The sequence below is a fragment of the Balaenoptera ricei genome, chromosome 6, assembly GCF_028023285.1.
Source record: "Balaenoptera ricei isolate mBalRic1 chromosome 6, mBalRic1.hap2, whole genome shotgun sequence".
Lineage (NCBI taxonomy): Eukaryota > Metazoa > Chordata > Mammalia > Artiodactyla > Balaenopteridae > Balaenoptera > Balaenoptera ricei.
The window spans coordinates 59,006,617-59,027,356 of record NC_082644.1 but is presented as its reverse complement, the minus strand read 5'-3'; the positions used below and the strand labels follow the sequence as shown (position 1 = coordinate 59,027,356).

Below are 20,740 nucleotides of genomic sequence, written 5' to 3'. Positions count from 1 at the left end.
TATCATAAAATGGAGAAAAGTACAAATTTAAACAAATAATTTCATAATGTCTCATAACTGTAGCAGCATAGCCTCTCTGCTAAAGAGCAGTATGGGGACACACACACACACACACACACACACACACACACACACACACACCCCTTTAAATACCCCCTTCCTTACATGATGCAATAAAGTAGTAGTAAGTAAGTCAGGCATGTTCCTTTCCAAATTAAAAATAAACATAAAAAAGTTCAAATATCAGAGGCCTTTGCACAACACATATTGATCAGGAAAAACACACAAGGCTCATCGCCTTGGTGAATGAAGTAAATGAAGCAGACCATCAGAATCCTCTTGCCCAGCAAATATGAACCCTGTAGGTACAGGCATACAGGATATTAATTTGGTCTCCTACATTGCCCCCAAGTCAACAGACCCAGGGCAGAAGTCTTTGGGGCATACATTTATCCACTGCAGAATTACGTCAGAAAGCATGCTACTGAAGTCTTAAATGCTCATGTACAGAAATCTCTGAAATACAGGCTGTTTGCACTAGCCACTTCAGAAATCGAACTATTTGAGAAACTACAGTTCCAAAGACAGAGTCACCTACTACCTTGGAGATTACTTCACTCAACGCCATGCTAAAGCACTACCTATACTTACCCTTAGTAACTCATTCTTGTTTGTTCTTTTTGGATCATCATAATTCTTGTTCATGACCTCTGAATTTGACCCAAGTGAAAAACACAACTTAAACAGGCTCCAGAGTGCCCCTACATCATCTGAATAAATCATTCCAAACTGTGACACTCTCTATCAAAATGTCAGGTGAAAATACACCCTTCAAAGTTACATAAATAAGCTAAATCAGAGAAGAGAGCAAGTAGAAATGAGTCACCCCCTTCAGCATAATCAATGAGATAAGAACTGCATCTTACATATATTCGCACACACCAGTAATAACTAAAAGAGTTGATCAAGGAAACTTCCCCCATGCTTAGTTAGCTGGCCAGGTGAACTTAACTCGAGAAAATTCTCATCCAGCCTGCCAAGAATGGTGTCTCAGGTGAGGTGGCCAATGAAAACAATTGGACATTGTTTTGGATAACAATGCTTTCTATCTATATCCAGCTACAATCTGCAAAGTTAATTTCTGCATCCCTCTACACTCTGCATGTTAGTGTGTATATCCTGTACATCTCCAAGCCCTCACCAAAATGTTAGCAAAATGAAAAAGCACTTATCTACAGGAAACTTATGTGGGTTATCATAACAACACTGAGTACATTTAATTAATCACACTTCCTTTGATATAAATGACCATCTATGGTCACAGAGTGAACAGTGAATTAAATGAATACCAATAACACAGCAAGCAGAACAAACCGCAAATTATTTTTGTACTACAGAAAGTGTTGATTTAAATGCAAATATTTTAGAAAACCAGACAAAATATATTCACTTATGATTTCATCAAAAGGTCAGAGATTTTAAAACTCAAATTCTCCTAATACACAGTTCTCTTCATACTGTATTTAAGGTTCAAATATAAAATATTTTAAATCATACTGTATAGTTAAATAATAAGAAAAGAGTTTACTTACTTCTGGATACCCTCACAAGTTCTGATACATTGAAGACTCCAGATTTTACAAAACTATCCTCGAGGTATCCTGAAAATAAACATCAAGATGAAAGAGATCAACATAAGCAGGAAGCAAATAAATGATTAATCACTAGAATTTGTTCAAGTGTTTTAAACCAAAGGTTAGAACAAAAACCAAGTATGCTTACAACGAAGAACTGTAAAAGCAAAACTCTTGTAAAATGCAAACTGGGTCTGTTTCAACAAACGTTTAACCTTTAGAAGCTAAATAATCTCTCAGGAAAATTTTTTAACTTTCCAATTGTACAGGGCAATTGGTATGGTTTTATTTGCCACTGCCCACGCATAGGGAATGAAGGTTCAGGGGCCCTCAGCTCGGTAGCACCTGGTAGACTAAAGTCCAACCATTAAAAAAAAAAAAAAAAAAAAAGAAATAAAGAAAAAGGAAAACCACAACCACAATTAGCACCTTGTTGGAATTACTTCAAAGATCTCTTGAAAGCACTGTTCTTTCACAAATCCTTCCCTGATTAAAAAGTGAGTTGCTGTTACCAGCAGTCCCACCCTTGCTCCCGTCATGAATCACACAAAAGCAGAACCCGTACATACAGCAAATACTTTACACAGACCTATTTCTGTGCACCATTAATATACCTCACATGATTTCACTGCTTTCTCACCCTTGCTGCCACTCCCTGGGACTCCCTTCATCTCAAGAACTGGATCCTTTTTCTGGCGAAGGTGGTGAAGCCAGACCTCCAGGAATGCCTCCCGACCCTCCCGTGACCTCCAGGTCCAGGGCCCCCAGTAGCCGTGGGCCACGGGTCAGGAGCCTGAGTAAGTCAGACATGCTTGCTAGCTGGTCTAGCTCTGTCCAGGACTGCAGATGGGGACCCTCACAAACACCAGTCTTATCCCCAGGTTCTCATCCAGAAGGAGGACGTGTAGTGAGGGTGAGGAGGGAGGGGGGAACACCTTAGGTGGGAGGGATATGGCTACTCTCTGCTGCCCCAGGGAGAGAGTAAGAGTGAAAATCCTCAGAATTAAAATGCTTCCAGGGGGCTTCCCTGGTGGCGCAGTGGTTAAAGAATCTGCCTGCCAATGCGGGGGACACGGGTTCCAGCCCTGGTCTGGGAGGATCCCACATGCCGCGGAGCAACTAAGCCCGTGAGCCACAACTACTGAGCCTGCGCGTCTGGAGCCTGTGCTCCGCAACAAGAGAGGCCACGATAGTGAGAGGCCCGCGCACCGCGATGAAGAGTGGCCCCCGCTTGCCGCAACTAGAGAAAGCCCTCGCACAGAAACGAAGACCCAACACAGCCAAAAATAAATAAATAAATAAATTTATAAAAATAAATAAATAAATAAAAAATAAAATGCTTCCAGGAAAAAACCCTAAATTCCAAGAACTGGCAATTGGATGTTACATAAAGCTTTAGCGCTGACCAAGAGATTAGATTCAGTGCAGGGATGATAGAGGCCTGGTGGTTTAGCAACATGGCTCACTCAAGTCAAAGAGCTGGGGTTTGACTCCTGACTACAGTTTGCCAGTGTGGCATCCTGGAATAATTAATCCTAATAATTAATAACTAATTATTCTAAATTAATAATAATAATAGTCCTGGAACATTTAGACTCTTTGTACCTCAGATTCCTCATTTATATATTAGAGATAATAAAATTACCTACCTTACATCATTGTTACAAGTAATAAGTGAGGTAAAAATATAAAACCCAGAGTAGGCGCTGAGTAAATGTGACCAGTAAGTTAGGACAGGCCTGTGGAGTCAGCAATCACCCATACACTGAAATATGCACACTGAATTCCAGACACTCTCAACTTATTTGTAAATCATCATTTAGAAATTTTACCGGAAAGAAAGCCACCAGCCCACTTTTTAACCATACACAGCATGAAAAGACAAAGTCATTCAATTAGCACATATGCCTCACTGCTGTGAATAAACAGGGGCGCTGTGTATGTCTGAACACTGTTGTATATCCATCCATCCACCTTCTTTAGAAATAGCAAAAGAATGAGAAGAAATTGAGATCTCAGTTGGTGATAAAACTCAGGTCTCATGTTAAGTCACTGCTCTGAAAAAGATATACATTTTTAAGAGGATAATAACAAAATGCCCCCACTTGACGCAGCTCTATTTTAAGAAACGCCTACTTCTTCAGCAATTAAGTTTTCACCAGGTTGAATTCATTTCAGTGATTATTGAGAAATTTCCAGGTAGACGACATTGTACAAAGTGCTAAAAGCCACCGAGACAAAAAAAGGACATTGACTCCCTTTGTGTGGCTGGAGACAAAGATGGTTTTAATTTTGATAGGTTATCATTGTATACAAAGATTTCTATAGCTTTTGTTGTTTTAAGCGTAATAGATTATACTTTATTTTACATGTGGTAAACATAACATTTTATATATGACAAATACAGAGAACTTATTTGTCATGACTACAGCCTGTGTGCTTAACCAATCAGACAAGATTATCTGTCCTTACCCAACTGTACTCTGTAAAGGCCTGCCCTCATATCTTTCTAACGTAGCTGCCTCTGATCAGAAGGCCCTCTTTCTGCAGGCTCAACTCTCAGCCTTCAATGTCCAGCTCAACCACCATCTGCTCCATAATCTGCTTTTCTACCCTCCCCTCCCAACTCCTGTGCCACCTAGAAATAATCCCTTTCTTCTGTATTCACATAGCATCTAGTTTGTTCTTACTTTATATCACTTTGCACATTCAAGTTTACCAAGATAACTGCTTTCAAGCCTCATGTTTCTTCTTATTTGGGGGAGTAACTGGGTTTTCATCTCTATATCTCCCTTAACAACTAACTCATCGTCCACATTACAGTAACTATGAAACGCTTGCAGGACAAATGTAAAGTTCAACTTTTTGAAACATGGTCACAAATGAACACCTTAATAATTTTATAACAATGAAGATAAAGATAGCTTAAGATTGAAGGATAACTCTACTGACCCTTGTTATTTTCTGGAACTTGTTTGCCGAGGAGTTTATTTAAGCTTTTGGGCAAAATGGGAAAGCATGATGATTACAGTCAGATTATATCTCTGACTTTCTTGTGTAATTAATGTACAACTTTAGGCATTTAGTACAAAATAACTACCAAGGGACTAGAAGGGTTCAAACAGTTCACAAATATTTATAAATGGATGAATGAGTGAATGAATAGTGAACATTTCATTTATAGAAATTATACCATGTGTAATACTTAATAACAAGTCAATACATGGATATTATCTGAAGTTCATTTCCTTATCACTCCAATGAGTAGTTAGGACTCCATTTGCTTCTAAGTCATGCCCTACTCATGCCCATTAAGATGGAGTGATGTGTGGTCCTGTCAGAAGCCGAATCCTAAGGGAGGGAAGAGCCACCTCAAGGCAATCCTACCAGCAGGAAGACAGCAAGGCAGTCACACACAGACAAATACAACGACTATCTCATAGAAAAGGGACGGCAACTCAGAATGTTGAGGGTGCTTCTCCACTCCCTACCCCCAATTCCCCAAGTTCTAAGGAATTTGGATCTACAGGGAAAACTGAAAGATTTTACTAAAACTGTGAAAGACATTGAAAATATGTCAGAATTGCTTTGGCACCCACTAGCCAGAATGCAACACCACAGGTCCCCCACTGGGCTCCACCCCTGCATGGAGCATAGTGAGACTTCAGTAAAAGGAGGGCTCCCAAGGATAAGTGGTAATACCTGCTGACAGTGACCTTATAGGAGGGGGCTGGGTGGGAATCAGGCGGCTGCGTAGCCTGGGAGAAGCACCTGAAGCAGATGGCTGCCCGCTTCATGCATCTTTGCACACAGCACGGCCTTTACAATGGACAGGCATTACCCAAGATGAGGCAGGCTAAAGAAAAGAAACAGTGGATGACACGGTACTTGGACAGCTAATAGTGCTTGCTCACAAGCATACGAGAGAGTACTTAAGGACTCTGGCAAAATAACTAGAGAGGATCGTGCAGGGGGTCAGGAGCCCTGCTATACAATACAGAGGGTAAAACAGCAAAATGCAGGTGCTTGCTGTTAACACAACCCCATGTGTAACCTCCAGGCTTCTGGGGCCTTCTAAAAACATGGTTTTCATGTGTTACATAGACCACTGTGAATCTAAATAGCTGACACAAAGGCCAAAGATCTTAAAGCAATTTGGAGACATTCATATAGTAAATTCCCTTCATCTACCAAAGGAAATATGAGCATCTCTGAGACAGAGCAGCTGCTTAATGGTTACTGAGCAATATTACACAACAGCTTACACCAGGAAGCAAAGAACAACTTAGCATTTATGTGATGCTGTATTTACACTACATGTATGCTTTTTAAAAAATAAAATTGAGTAGGAAATAAAGACCTCTGCAAACTGAAAATTCTCAAAGGCAATATCAAATTATATTATTTTACTGTTTTTATTTTTCTCTAACAAAAGCAACAATAAATCACTACTCAGAAGTTAATATAGTGTTTAACCTCCTTTACAAACAATAACAGAGGGACGCAATGGCATATCTAACTGTTAATATCTCAAATTATAATCAGCACCATTTAAATGTTAAACAACATTTACACAGAAAATCCAAAGGAAGACTGATAATGGCTCATTTTTATGGTCTGCTGTGTTCTATTCTTGAAATTAAAAAAAAACACAGAAAGCAGTTATTAAATTCATGAAAGCTGTCTTCAAGTATTTGAAGGACTGTTAATGTAGAGGGTGGATTAGACTTACTCTGCATAGTTCCAGGAACTGTTTTTTTGGCTCAGTAAACAGATTTGTCATCCAATAAGAAAAGTCCTAGAAAGGAATGTGAGACCTTGCAAAGGTAATAATAACCAACACATGCCAAGCTACTACACTAAGATCTTAGAAAGCATGAATTCGTATCATGCCCACAATTATCCTCAAGTTGTTACCATTTTACAGAATGAGGAAACCCGTGTCTACAAATATAGGGGGTTTCCCAGTGGATGTAAAGACGCCTCCATTGGATTTAAGAATTCTCACTTTGGGTAGGAAGTTGGATAAGAGCACTTCCAAAGCCCACTGCAACTCTCAGATTCCACTTTTTTACATGGCTGTTTTCCTGTATTGCTCAATTTGGAGAAAGAAGAGAACACTGGGTATCTCACAGGCATGCTCCAGCCCTAGGATTCCAATTGTTCACTTCCTTCAACTGAGTGTAAAAGATGCCTAAATCGTTTTGTTTGTAGATGTAAAGGGGGAGAAGATAAGATTATTTCATACTAGCTCTTTGCCAATCTTCATAAAACTTCAGCTACCAAAACTAACCCATTGGTGATTTTTCTGGTAGTGGTGTTGTAAGACAGGACTCTCTTCAGTTTCTCAACTGATCTGAACTGTCCAGGGTTAAGGATGGAAACTGTGATTATAAAATAGATACACTAATCACAGCAAAGATAACAATTCTCTGCACAGAGACTGAATCTCAGCCTAAAGCTAACATTTTAGTATAAATTTACAATTAAGTTTGTCCTTCAACATGAAATGTAAATCCCTGATGGTGATTGAAATGACCTGGTAGAGTCAGAATTTTTCTGACTTTAACACACTCTGATAGTAGTATATTAATATATTATTTATGTTTTTAAGTATTTCCTTTGAGTCCATTAAACTTTTCCTACATATATATTATATAAATATGGATTTTTATAAAATTGAGATCAAATTTAAATAAATGCATATCCTGCCTTTTTCTAATTAACATTGTATCTTTCCCTTTAGATTAAATACTTTTCCAAAAGCATAATTTTAATGCCTGCACCATATTATACCGCATGGCTGTATCATGCTTTATTTGACCATTCTCCCATTGTTTGGCATTTTAGGTTATTTCCCAGTTTAAAAAATATTATAAACAGCACTGCCATTAACATCCTAGGACACAAATTTTTGTCAGCAATTCTTATGATTTCCTTGGGCTGGAGTTCCCAGAAGTGGAATTACTGGGTCAAAGGACATAAACTCTTTTAAAGCTCTTGGTAAAAACTGTCAAGCTGCTTTCCATAAAGGTTTTTGCCAATTTATACTCCCTCAGGCAGATCATGAGCGTTTCCATGTCACCACCCTGCTGCCAGAATTACATATTAGTCATATTAATGGGATTTGTTTTTAACTGTGGCAAGTTGATAGAGAAAAGATATCATGACATTAATGTTATAATTTTCATTTATTTAATTATAATACGGTTAGATTTTTTCACATACATATGCATTATTTCTTTGAAGAGAACTTTCAAAAATATGTAAAATAGGAATAGTGCTAGCAGGAATATTTTATTCATAATATTAATGAGAATACTTCTAGAGTTTCACAGTTAATAATAATTTTGGCTATTAATTGATGTTTTCTCATCATCTGATATATTCGTTTATTCCTAGTTCTCTCAGAGTTTTTTTTAAAGTTTTCTGATCAGAATCGTTGTTGAGTATTATTAAATGTCTTTTTGGCATTGTGAGATTATCCTTTTTTTCCATTACAGCATTTTTTGTTCTTACATATTACAAATTCTTAGATTAAATTATCTTTGTTGGTCCATGGAACATAGCTTTTTAAATTTACTGTTGAACTGGTTTATTAACAGTTTCTTCCAAATTCTCTATATGTAGTTGGGATACTTCTGTGGGAATTTTTGTATTTTATTTGCCAAGTTTTCATACCAGAGTTATATGCATGCTTCATAAAATGGTTTGGATGACAGTCACTATTTTTCATTAAAAAAAAAAAAAAAAGTTGAAAGTTTGGAAAAACTCACTGGTAAAATCATCTTTCCAGAATGTGTTTCAGAGAAGATTCTTAGACAACTCCAAGTGTTTCACGAAATTTAATCTACTCCTATTTTCTGATCTTGAGACAATTTTATTATATATTATTCAAGAAAATCAATTCTTGCAGATTTTAAAATTTCTTAGCACAGATACTTTATGGTTTACTAAGTGGGCTATGTTTATTTTTACTATATTGAAATTATAATAAAATTAAATTAAATTTTATAATATTATCTTAAAATATACTACAATTAATATAATTATACTAAATTACATTAAACTATACTAAAAAATCAGCTCTGTCACTTACTATGTAAACTTAAGGCAAGTTAAGCAACTTTTCTACGTCCCCCCATTTCTCTTCTCTAAAATACCAGATAATCATAGTACCTGTGAGTCAATATGAAAGCTGTATATTATTTTCAAATAATGAGAGACATTTCATTTTAAAAGTAGGGAAAGGGAAGATAGAATTTCCAAATTAACAGCTAGGAAACAAAATACAATGAATAGGAACTTAAGACAGTCAAAATAAGGGCATAAGATATATATAAATGATTAAAGTAAAACAAGAGGAATAAAATCAAATATATCAATCATTATAACAAATGTAAGTGGACTGAATTATCCCATAAAGAAAGCATTAGATTAATTTAAGCAAACAAAATCCAGCTACTTTTAAGGAACATACTTAAGAAAAAGTGAGAATAAGAACAAAAAGTTGAAAATAAAATAGTAGGCAGAGAAGTCAGGCAAATTCACACAAAAAGAAATCAGTGTCAATTAGCAATGGTTTTAGATGGAATTTAAGATGAATTAAAATAAACAGGTTAAAGAACATTATGAATGACATGCACCAAACAATATTGAGGAGAAATGCACCAATACATGCACCAAACAATGTATTGGTGCAGCGAACAATACTGTGGAGAAATACATAAAATAAAATCTAATAAAATACAAGAAACTTGATAAAAATATAATTATAGTGAGAACTCTGAATACATCTTTTAGATTTGAACATGACTATTAGGCTATTAGACTTATTTTATATCATTCAAATACATCTTATACTTTGTTGGTATATCCATGGAAATTTTATAAAAATTGATCATGTCCTTGACCAAAAAGAAAATGTTAACAAATTCTTAAAAGTAGAGAATTTTTCAGGCCATTCTGTCTTATCTTTGGCAAATAAAACTAAAAGTTAAAAAAAAAAGTGACCATATCTTCTGAACTACATGAAAATTAAGAAAATAAGCTATGAATCAAACAGAAAATCAAAAGAAAAATTGTCAGCCATCTAGAAAGCAATGAAAAGAAAGAGACAAAAGAAAAAGGAAAATTGTTTACCATAAAAGAAAAACAGCAAAACAATCCAACAAAAATTCAAAAGAGAATTAAAGATAAAAGCTGAAATTAATAAAATAGAAAAAAGGAATATTTGAAACAATGAAAGGAAAGATGATTCTCTGAAAAGACAAGCAAAACAGAAAAGTCATTTGCAAGCTTCATTAAGGGAAAAAAGAGAAGGCAAAAATCTACAACTACAAGAATAGAAGGGAGACATAACCATAGAAACCAAATGCATTAAAAGAATTATGAGCGATTAACACATACAACTTACTGACCGCAACTTTGAACACTTAAAGGGGCAATTACTTACTAAAATAAAAGTAACCACAATTGTGCAAAGTGGAACCTGAACAGAACAATTACCTAGTGCAGTGGTCCCCAAAATTTGCTGATCATTCGAACCACCTGGGGTTCTTAAAAAGCAATTTATGCGTGGCTTCCACTCCCAGCTATTCTGATTTAACTGGTGTGGATATGACCCGGACATGAGGATGTTCTAAAAGTTGCCCAGGTGATTCCAGTGTGCAGCGAAGTTTGGGAACCACTACGCTAGTCTCTTGTTATTCAAAATGTGGTCCCAGAACCAACAGCATTGGCATAACCTGGGAGCTTGCTGGAAATGCAGAAGCTCAGGCTCCACCAAGACCCTTGAAATCAGAATCTGCAGCTTAATGAGTTCATATGCACTTTAAAATTTGAAAACCCTAGAACAGCATAAAAAGGTATTTTTAAAACCACTTTTAAAAATGACATAGGTACAGATGGGTGCACAGCTGGATTTTATCTATCCTTTACCTTGCCTTCAAATCTCAATGCTATTTGCACTCTCCCAGGCTGTAGAAAATGATGACAAGTTACCTTATGAAGAAGGCGCTGTCATAAGCCTTTATTAGGCCAGCAAAACTTAAATAACTAAACTTGCAATGTCCCTTATCAAAACAAAGCAAGCAAGCAACCAACCAAAGATCAAGCAAACATGTAAATGCAACTTTAAGAATCCTAAATACAGTGCTGGAACCAGCCAGAAGTCTCACCCTGGCAGGCCTCTGACTGTCTTCAGCGAATTAGGCCTCTTTCTAATACTAACTCGTTGGAACTGATGCACTTTGTTTAATAATGTATGCTGTCCTTTTTATTTTTTTTCTTTTTTTTTTAGCTGCTTGTTTGGAACAAAATGAAATGCATATTGCATTGTATCCTTCCTGCTAGCTGTTTTTTCTCTTAAATTTAAAAGTTATGCATTAAGGATAAAGTATACTTATGGAGAAATGTGCACAAGAATACCTATTAAAATAACTCCCATCAAGTCTGATGGTGTAACTTCAAGGGATTAAAAACTATTTTGGATGGAAAAAAAAAAAGAATCCTAAATAAAATTGAATATATTCAATTCATATATTCAAACGGAATATAACAATGTTACCAAAAAAAGATACACTATTATCATTAGAGTTTATTCCAGGAATGAGTGCAGTTCACTATCAGGAAATCTAGCGATGTAATAGAGAAAAAACAAACAAACAGTAACAAAAAACAACAACACATGATCATATCATTGAGGCTGAAAGTGTACTTGACTCCAAGAAGAGAAGCAGGCTTCCCTAATAACAAATCTAAGCAGAAATAGAGATAAAAGCAAACAATAAAGACTCTTTAGCAAAACCAAAAAAAATTATACTAAAATGAGAAAATTAGTCTGCCATTCCTAGTTACCCAACCTCTTCAAGCCTCCTCCTCTTTTCAGTCCTTAAAAATGTAATCTGTAAATAAACCAGTCACAAAAAGGCAAACATTGTATGATTTCACTTAGATGAGGTATCTAGAGAGTCAAACTCATAGAAACAAAGGAGAATGGTGGGTGCCAGGGGCTGGGGGGAAGGGGGAAGAGGGAGTTGTTATTTAATGGGTACAGAGTTTCAGTTTTGCAAGATGAAAAAGTTCCAGATATTGGTTGCATAACAAAGTGAATAAACTTAACACTACTGAACTATACACTTAAAATGGTAAATTTTATGTTATATGTATTTTACCACAATTAAAAAAAATGATCTGGAATTTGAGACCCAGATATATATTCAAGAACTACTTTTTACATTGGAGTTTATGTCTATAATCTTATTTACAATAATTACTTAGACATAACTTTGTACTTAATTATTATTCTCATTATCAGTCTACAGTTATTGCTATATTTATATTTATAACTATCAGTATGTATCTGAGGACTTTCCTCATCCTAAATTTTTTCTTTTTTAATTTTGGTGCATCACTTTGTCAACTGCAACAGGTTTTCAAGTAAAATTTTTACAAAGAAAATGAGGGACTATTTTTCGAGACCACAAATAATAAAGAATCTATTTCTATCACCTTTGACGAGAAATACAATTCCTTGAACATTAAAAGAAATGCAGGTAACTTTTTCCTCTAGAATAATTACAAGATTCTTCTTTTTACCCATGAAATACAAAAACTGCAACAGGATAATATTTAGATATTATTACTATTGGCTGGATATATTAGCCATATGAACCAGCATATTTAGATTATGTTTAGCTCCTAAAAGTTTTCTTCACTTGTCCTTGATTCTATTTCTTTCCTAAATGTTCTGATTTCTCACTAAGAACACCTAAATAAATGCTTAATTTTCTATTCTCCCATCATAAACCTTTTTCTCACCATTTTTAACCTCTCTGTTCTTTTCCTCTGCTTTTGGAGCAAATGTCTATATCAGTGATTATTTCCACAATATCAGTTCTGTTTTATATTCTTCCAATCCAGATTTTAACTATATGAAAGCAGTTTTAGTTTTCTTGCTACTCTTTCTTAACTCACATGGTACTCTGTTCACTGAAGCTATTATTTTATCTGTTCATTTTTCATGTAAGTCCCTTTTTCTAAGTAAACAAAATGTTTTCTCTGAAATTTCTTCTAGTTCTTTTCAAAGGTATGTTCTTCATACCTTTCAAAGGTATGTTCTTCTGGATCTTAATGATAGACCCTTTCCTTTGTTCTTCAGTATTTTCTCACCAAGGGCATAGTTGGTTGTTTTCTTTTTACTTATAGGGTAGTCTATCCAAATTTAGGCTTTTGCCTCAAAAAAGCATACTGTATTTTTAGGTTGAGATTGAGGGCTCTAGAATTGACATCATTGGATCTGGATTCTTATCATTTACTAGCTGGATAACTTTGATTAAATCACTTAATATAAATAAAGAGTAATAATAACCATAATAATGATGATAATAAAATAATAGTGGCTATCATTTATTCAGTGTTATATGCCAGGCTCTGTGCTAAGCACTTTAAACTCTATCTCAGTTCAATTTCCATACTTGCTCCTTTTTTTATTCATGACTGAATAAATACTTAAATTCTCTACCCCTCCAATTCTCATTTGTGAAATGGAAATAATAAGAGTAATACTGAACTCATAGATCTGAGGTGAATATTAAATAAGAACGTGCATATGAAGTGCTTAGGGTTCAATAAATGATTATTGGTAATGGCAGTAGTTGTAGTATTAGTAACAATGTTAGTCGAAGTTCCAATTCCAACCAATTTCTAGTGACTGCTGGTCTTTCATCTAATGAACCTTTACTATAAAGTGGTGGGCTCTTCTCACCCCACCCCTAGATATGTAAGATCCTACCAAGAAGTACATGAAAACCCTCACTTTCTGGAAAGACAGATGAAACCAAGTTTACAAAGATCCTTATCTGTGGTGTTAGGAGTTAAGACTCTAGCCCAGAGTGGAGAATTTTTGAAGGATTCCTGTTAGGAAATGGAATCAGATGGCTAGATGTCTTCCCATACTCTTCACTCCCTCTCTATAACCCATTTCCTAACCCTGTTGGTCTCTGGATTTATAGCCTTTTAAATTGATATAGAAAAAGCTCTGAACCTAGGGGATGATAATGGGGTGTAATCAAACTTAAATGTCTACAATTTCTCAAGGAATCAACACTGCTATCTTTCATGAGATAAAAGATAGGAAAACCACCACGTTTTAGATTAAATCCCACTGCATTGGTCATATAGTTATGGGATAAGTCTCCAAGATTCTAATAAAAGGCTCTCCTTTAGTCTTAGTTTTAGTGTGCTTAGAAAAAACTTTCAAGGTTTTACATATACTCATGGAAGTTTTAGTGAAGAGTTGGGAGAATCTGAATGGGAAGTTAAGCCAGAAAGGTGGACTTTATACTAGATAGCTAATGATAATTATTTTGCTGTATGCCTAAAAAGACCTGGCTTTAAATCTCACTACTCTCAGTCAAAATTCTAGCAGGCCTTTTTTTTTTTTTTTGGTTTGACAAGCTGATTTTGACAAGCAGAATTTGACAAGCTGATTCTATTTACGTGAAAATACAAAGGACCTAAAATAATTTTTAAAACTTATTTTAAACACTTATTATAAAAAAGTTACGGAAATCAAGAAGAAACTTGGTATTGCAAAAGACAGACATATAGATCAATGAGATGGACCAGAAATAGACACACAAATATATGGCTATGGATATTTGGTAAGTGTTTATTCCCTTCATATATATATATATATATATATATATATATATATATATATATATATGTGTGTGTGTGTATATATGCATATATACATATATGCATATATATATGCATATATACATATATATATATAATAAGTATATATTATATATAATAGGTAGTATGCAATTTATTCTATGTCAATTATACCTTAATAAAGTAAAAATAAATAAATTAACTCCTTAACCTATAAACAGTAGTCTCGAAATTTTCAGAAATCAGTATTTCCACATCACAAAAAGAATCACAAATGAATAAGGAACAGTCAATGTAATCAGGAAAAGTTTTGAAAATAATGACTTCCATTACTCATGCAATTTTTGCTACTTCTAGAAAGCTACCTTACCTGTTTCCACATTCATGATCATGCAAACGCTAGGAACATTTTGGTACACTCACTAAACAAAAGCATAAAACAGCAAACAGGATTTCTCTATAATTCATTTGATTGGGAGAAGAGAACTGGATCCATCTAAGACTGGTATTCTAAATCAGTAATCATATTAGAGCACTGCAATTCTCAGTCTGATACGTCCCTACAAAATTCATCATCAGACCATGCTACACGAGTTAGGAGTTCAGAACATCTCCAAACAGTCATATCTAGGGTGTAGTGTACCTACAGGGCAGAAGAAGCCCACCATAACTGTCTCTATGAAACACCCTACTTTTCCTGACTTAGGTCAGGTTCTGGGGCTGGGGATGTAACCTCAAGAACAAGTTACAATTGATTTAGCCTACTGTAGGCCTAAGCCTCTACTTCATAAATCTTGAACACCACTGAACACTGTCTCTGGCCTGGCATTGCCTTAGATACTGGGTTTACAAATGGAATTATACAGTCCTCATCTGAAGGTGTTCAGAATCCACTAAGTGAAAAAGACAAGTAAATTGTGATACAGGTGCCATTATGGTAAAGGTGATAAGGTGTCAAGGGGGTACATGCATTCTAGGCAGAAAAACCACACAAAGACATAAAGGCTAAGGCTGGATGCAAGGTCCACGTGGGCAGTGGAAGCGCAAGGAGAGGACACACCATGAAGGGCTGTATTAGATGCCATGGAAAGATTAGGCTTAGCCTAGAGTGGGAACCCTTGACACAGATAGGGGAGGGGAATGAAATAATCAGACTTGCACATTCTGAAGATCACCAGATGTATCACAGGGATAAAGACCCAAGGCAAAAATACCAGTTACAGAGATTAGGAAAATTATTAAACTAATCTAGGTGCTCTAGTTAAAAGGAGAGCATGTCAATATTTTTTAAAATAACACATTAAGATTCAGCACTTAAAAAAATATTTTGCCTTCCTCATCTGTTATAAGAGTAACCCCATCAGTGGTCTTTCCTTGTCTCTCTGCTCGTCTTTCTACGTGCTCTCTCAAAAACTCACGGACACTCCATGGTTCACCAGTCAACATGATGTAAAGCAATGTAATTCATGTGGGTTATTTCTAGATCTCATGTGGGTTATTTCTAGATATCAATGAGGACATATTAAGTATAAAATAGTAGAATGCTTTACTATGTCCTGATGTGAGAGGATCATCTTCTACTCCTTGCTTATTTAGAAAACATTGCTCAGCTTGAAAGAATTCAATTCAGAAGATGACTACAATCCAAAATACTAAATTTTGAAACTAAAAATCCACTACACTTACAAAAGTGCCACAAAATAAACAATGGAGCCAGTATCATACAATAAATCATGTCACTCGCCATTGGTATCTGTCAGTGGCCTCTGTACCTCACCAGAAAAAGGGGACCCACTGACACAGACTGCAGCTCGTTGAGAAATGCACATGTAAACTCGTATCATTTGCCATGTGACTTCCTTGTGCCAGGGTTCCCTGGGGCCTCTTCCTTGATCTCCTGAGGTCTCTAAGCCCCAGACAAACCCTCCAAATCTCAGTCTTAGCCCTGCGTCCCAAACCCTTTTCTCCTGATGGCTCATACGCCCTTTAAAAAAACCATAAAAATAATTACAGCTTTATTGAGATATAACTCTTATACCCTTTTAAAGTGCACAATTCAGTGGTTTGCAGTATATTCAAAGAGTCATGTATCTATCTAATTCCAGATCATTTTCATCACCTTAAAAAGAAACGCCATACCCATTAGCAGTCACGTATCCATTTCCCCCAACATCTCCAAACCGCTGCCTTTATGGATTTGCCTATTCCAGACATGTCATATCAATGGAACCATACAATGTATATATTTTAAAAATACATCATGTCACTGTTTGTTTCATGTCATTAACAAGTGCACATGATGATTTTAATGATGATAAGATCAAATCTGAAAGCCAAGTGGTTTTTCTGTGTTCTTCCTCCTGAATGTCTTGGGGAAATGAATATGCTCAGGTATGGAATAGGGGTGGGGAAGGGGATATCTCTATTGGAGTCAAGAATTAGAAATATTTCAGTGCAAACAGGAAAATGTCCCTAGTTCTATTACATAAAATAAAATAAAAGAGTGCAAGGCCCCTGAAGACCAGCACACAAGTTAAAAGACCCAAAGTTATAACAACTCTGAAAACCAAAACCTGATTTTTTTCTTAAATTCTTTGACCACCAATGATACTATCAGGTAAAAGCCAACATGAGTCAAATTACCACACAAAAGTACTTGCTTAAGTTACTTGACACCTTGATACTTTTTGATAGTTACAGAAAAAGAAAAAAGAAATGAGATTTTAGTTGATCTGCCTAATAACTTGAAAACACATTTTTCCATCTTGTGAGGTAGAAACAGATTAAAATCTAGGTAGCTAGATATATATATGTATCGACTTAGCATTTTATTCTGCTTTCAATATACAGAATTGATCCCTCTTTCCAAGCATGATGCTCTCATATGCAAGGTGGGGTCCCCTGGGTGCCTCTGTATAGGACGATACTTCCAGCAAGCTTAGCTTCTGCAGAGTTCAGTGATTTTAACTAGCCTGGAGCAAGTCCACTCTCTCTGTGATACCGAACAATCCCAGCTTTCCAGCTGTGAGAAGGAAAATGCTTTGCATTATTAAATTGTAGCCATATGCTACAAAAGCCGACCTTGTAAATATGGAGGGGGAAAAGAATTTAAATTGAGAGGAATCTTCAGATGCAGGCGGTCATTGTAAAGGGAACCTGAGATACTTGAGTGAAAGAACTACTCAGGGCAGCAGGCACAGCCATAACCTAACCTAGACTAGTTATGAGGGAGACCTCTTTTCACACGGGGACTCTACTCTCCCTGTGGGGAACCTAGACGCTCAGCAAAAAAAGAAAATCACGTGACAGCGATGCCTTCCAAAATTTAACAAACTGCAACTTATTTAGCTGCGAGACCTCTTGAAAGTTTTCTGGAACTAGGTGTAGTATAAATTAAGGGGCTACATCAATATATTAAATTCTCACTTGGACTCTATGTTACCCCATGATGATGTCATTTCAGGTACCACAAGATCATTCTATGCAGTTACAAAGTGAGGACATAGGAAACACAAAAGCCTGAATAACTAGCTATAGCCCAAGAACTAGTCATTTCTCTCACAGCTTTGTGAAAGGAGAGTATATTTTAGGTTTAAATTACACGTGTGACTGTGTACCAAGTGAGCCCCTGACCTGTACAAATGTAAAGCACATGAACCTCAAAAGAGGGAATGGAAAACAAGATGGAGGCCGCGGAGCTCCAGCAACTGCAATAACCTGGCACTGAAGCCTCTTCCTTCATTACTGCCCTGATCCCACAGCCTCAGAAACTCAGCTGCCATCTCTCCCCAAGCTCACTCCCACTGAGGCAAGGGTCACTCAAGAGTCCCCTCCATCTCCTCTCCTCACCCCCCGTCCACTGCCCCTTGTCCCGGCAGCCACAGCTCTTAAAACTGCCCCCAGGGACTCAAGCGTGGTGCTCTCTGTGAATGCCAGGGGACCCAGACTCTGTCCTGCTAAGTCATCTCAACGAAAAGATTTCTCCTTTCTTTCTCTTCGTGGCATGCTCACCAACACTTAGGCCAAGCACAGACAAGGGCAAACTTTTCTCATTTTTCAGAAGGCCATGCACCACAATAAACTGTATTATCTATCGGGGGCAGGGAAGGAGAGGCAAGGAGAAAGGTGCCAGTAACGCAGTGGGATTACCACTGACTTCAGGTTTTGACCCATGAAAAAAAGGAGTTTTAACCCACATTTGCCGATAACTAATTGGGACCTTGGGCAAATCACTTGACCTCTCTGCGCTGTTTTCATAAGTAAAGTAGAGAAGTTGGACTAGCCATCGATAAGCACAGACAACTTGTTTTGGTTTTCTTTTGAGTAATGTTTCCAAGCATGTGTCAAACAAATAAAGATACTGGATTATAGTAGTAAACTAGTCATTTAAAAACTTTAACTGTCTCGGGGGCAGAGGGGTGTAAAATATAAATATAACATAAAGCAACAATCATAATACAGGTAGAGAGGCCCAACTCTGCCTGGGAGAATCCAGTAAGATAGATGGAATAGTTTGGACATAACGGATGAACAAGAGTTTATAGGGTGGATACGGCAGTCCTGGCAGAGGAAAGAGCCAAGCACATGGATGAAAGGGAAAGGAAAGGAACCTAGTATACTGGGTATCTGATACTGGACAGCATTTAAAGCCATGACACAGAATATGGGTATATAAGGAGTGAACCATCAGGAGTTTTCAAGAAAGTCACATCTGTGTTTTATGAAGTGTATTCCTACAGAGTCTTAGAAAAAGAAAGAGCAAGGAGAGAACAGAGATAAGGTTTTTGCACTACTGGAAGCAAGAAATAATGTGTAGGGCCCAAATAAGGGTAACGGGAACTGAGAAGTGGGGTGGATTTTAAAGAGCTTCCAAACGAAAAGATGAATGAATATGTGGAGGATCCTGAGAGAGAACTTATGAACTACTCTAGCCGAGGGTGTCCAGGGAGATTCCGGTGGCCCTGTAGAGATAAAGTCTGGTAGAAAAGAAAAGGAATTGAATTTTGGACTTGTTACCCATGTGATCTATATGGAAACATGTCCAAAAAGAAGTTGGGCACGTGAAACATTAGGAGAGAGATCTGTTCCAAAGGTATGCATCTAGGAATAATAAGAGGTGAATGAACTTAAAAATCACAGGGGGGACTGAAAACACACAGAAAACTAAAGACAGAAATCTGGTTAATAAGTAACTAAAAGAAAACATTATGGTTCCTGGATTACCAGGAAAAGGCCCTGTTTTCAAGAGCACAGGCAACAAAAGCAAAAATAAACAAATGGGACTACATCAAACTAAAAGGCTTCTGCACAACAAAGGAAACAATCAACAGTGAAAAGGCAACCTATAGAAGGCGAGAAAACGGTTGCAAACCATAGGTCTGACAAAGGGTTAATCTCCAAAATATATAAGGAACTCCTACAACAATAGCAAAACAAAAACAAAACAAAACAAAGACGACTAATAACCTGGTTTAAAATGGGCTAAGGACTTGAATAGCGTTTTCTTCAAAGAAGATATACAAATGGCCAACAGGTATATGAAAAAAGGCTCAGGGCTTCCCTGGTAGCACAGTGGTTAAGAATCCGCCTGCCAATGCAGGGGACACGGGTTCGAGCCCTGGTCGGGGAAGATCCCACATGCCGCGGAGCAACTAAGCCCGTGTGCCACAACTACTGAGCCTGCGCTCTAGAGCCCACAAGCCATAACTACTGAGCCCACGTGCCACAACTACTGAAGCCTGCGCGCCTAGAGCCCGTGCTCCGCAACAAGAGAAGCCACGACAATGAGAAGCTCGCACACAGCAACAAAGACCCAACACAGCCATAAAATAAATAAATAAATAAATAAATTTATTTAAAAAAAGAAAAAGAAAAAGAAAAAAGGCTCAACATCACTAATAATCAGGAAATGCAAATTAAAGTTAAAATAAGGTGTCACTTCATACCTGTCAGGATGGCATTATCAAAAAAAAAAAAAAAAAAAAAGACAGTAAGTGCTGTGGAGAATGTGGAGAAACTGGAACCCTTGCACACTGTTGGTAAATGCAAAATGGTGCAGCCACTATGAAACATAATATGGGTGTTCCTCAAAAAATTTAAAACAGAATTACCATATGATCCAGAAATCCCACTTCTAGGTATGTATCGAAAAGAATTGAAATCAGGATCTCAAAGAGATATGTGCACTCCCATGTTCACTGCAGCACTCTTCATAAGAGCGAAGATGTGGAAACAACCTGAATGTCCATCCACAGATGAATGGACAAGAAAATATGGTATATTCATACACCAAAATACTGTTTAGCCTTTTTTTAAAGGAAATTTTGCTATATGCAACAATATGAATGAATCTTGAGGACATGATGCTAAGTGAAATAAACCAGTCACAGAAAAACAAATGCATGATCCCACTTATATGAGGTATC

At 36.7% G+C, this 20,740-nt stretch overlaps 1 protein-coding gene across 8 annotated transcripts in view; it reads right to left on the bottom strand.

Annotated features, from left to right (window-relative positions):
* NFIB (nuclear factor I B) overlaps positions 1-20,740 on the bottom strand; it is a 236,964-nt gene that overhangs the window by 70,458 nt on the left and 145,766 nt on the right. For all 8 annotated transcript variants that reach the window (XM_059924715.1, XM_059924712.1, XM_059924713.1 and 5 more), the window contains one exon: positions 1,593-1,661. In XM_059924715.1, the coding sequence (XP_059780698.1) occupies positions 1,593-1,661 (69 nt within the window). The remainder of the gene's footprint in view (positions 1-1,592; positions 1,662-20,740) is intronic.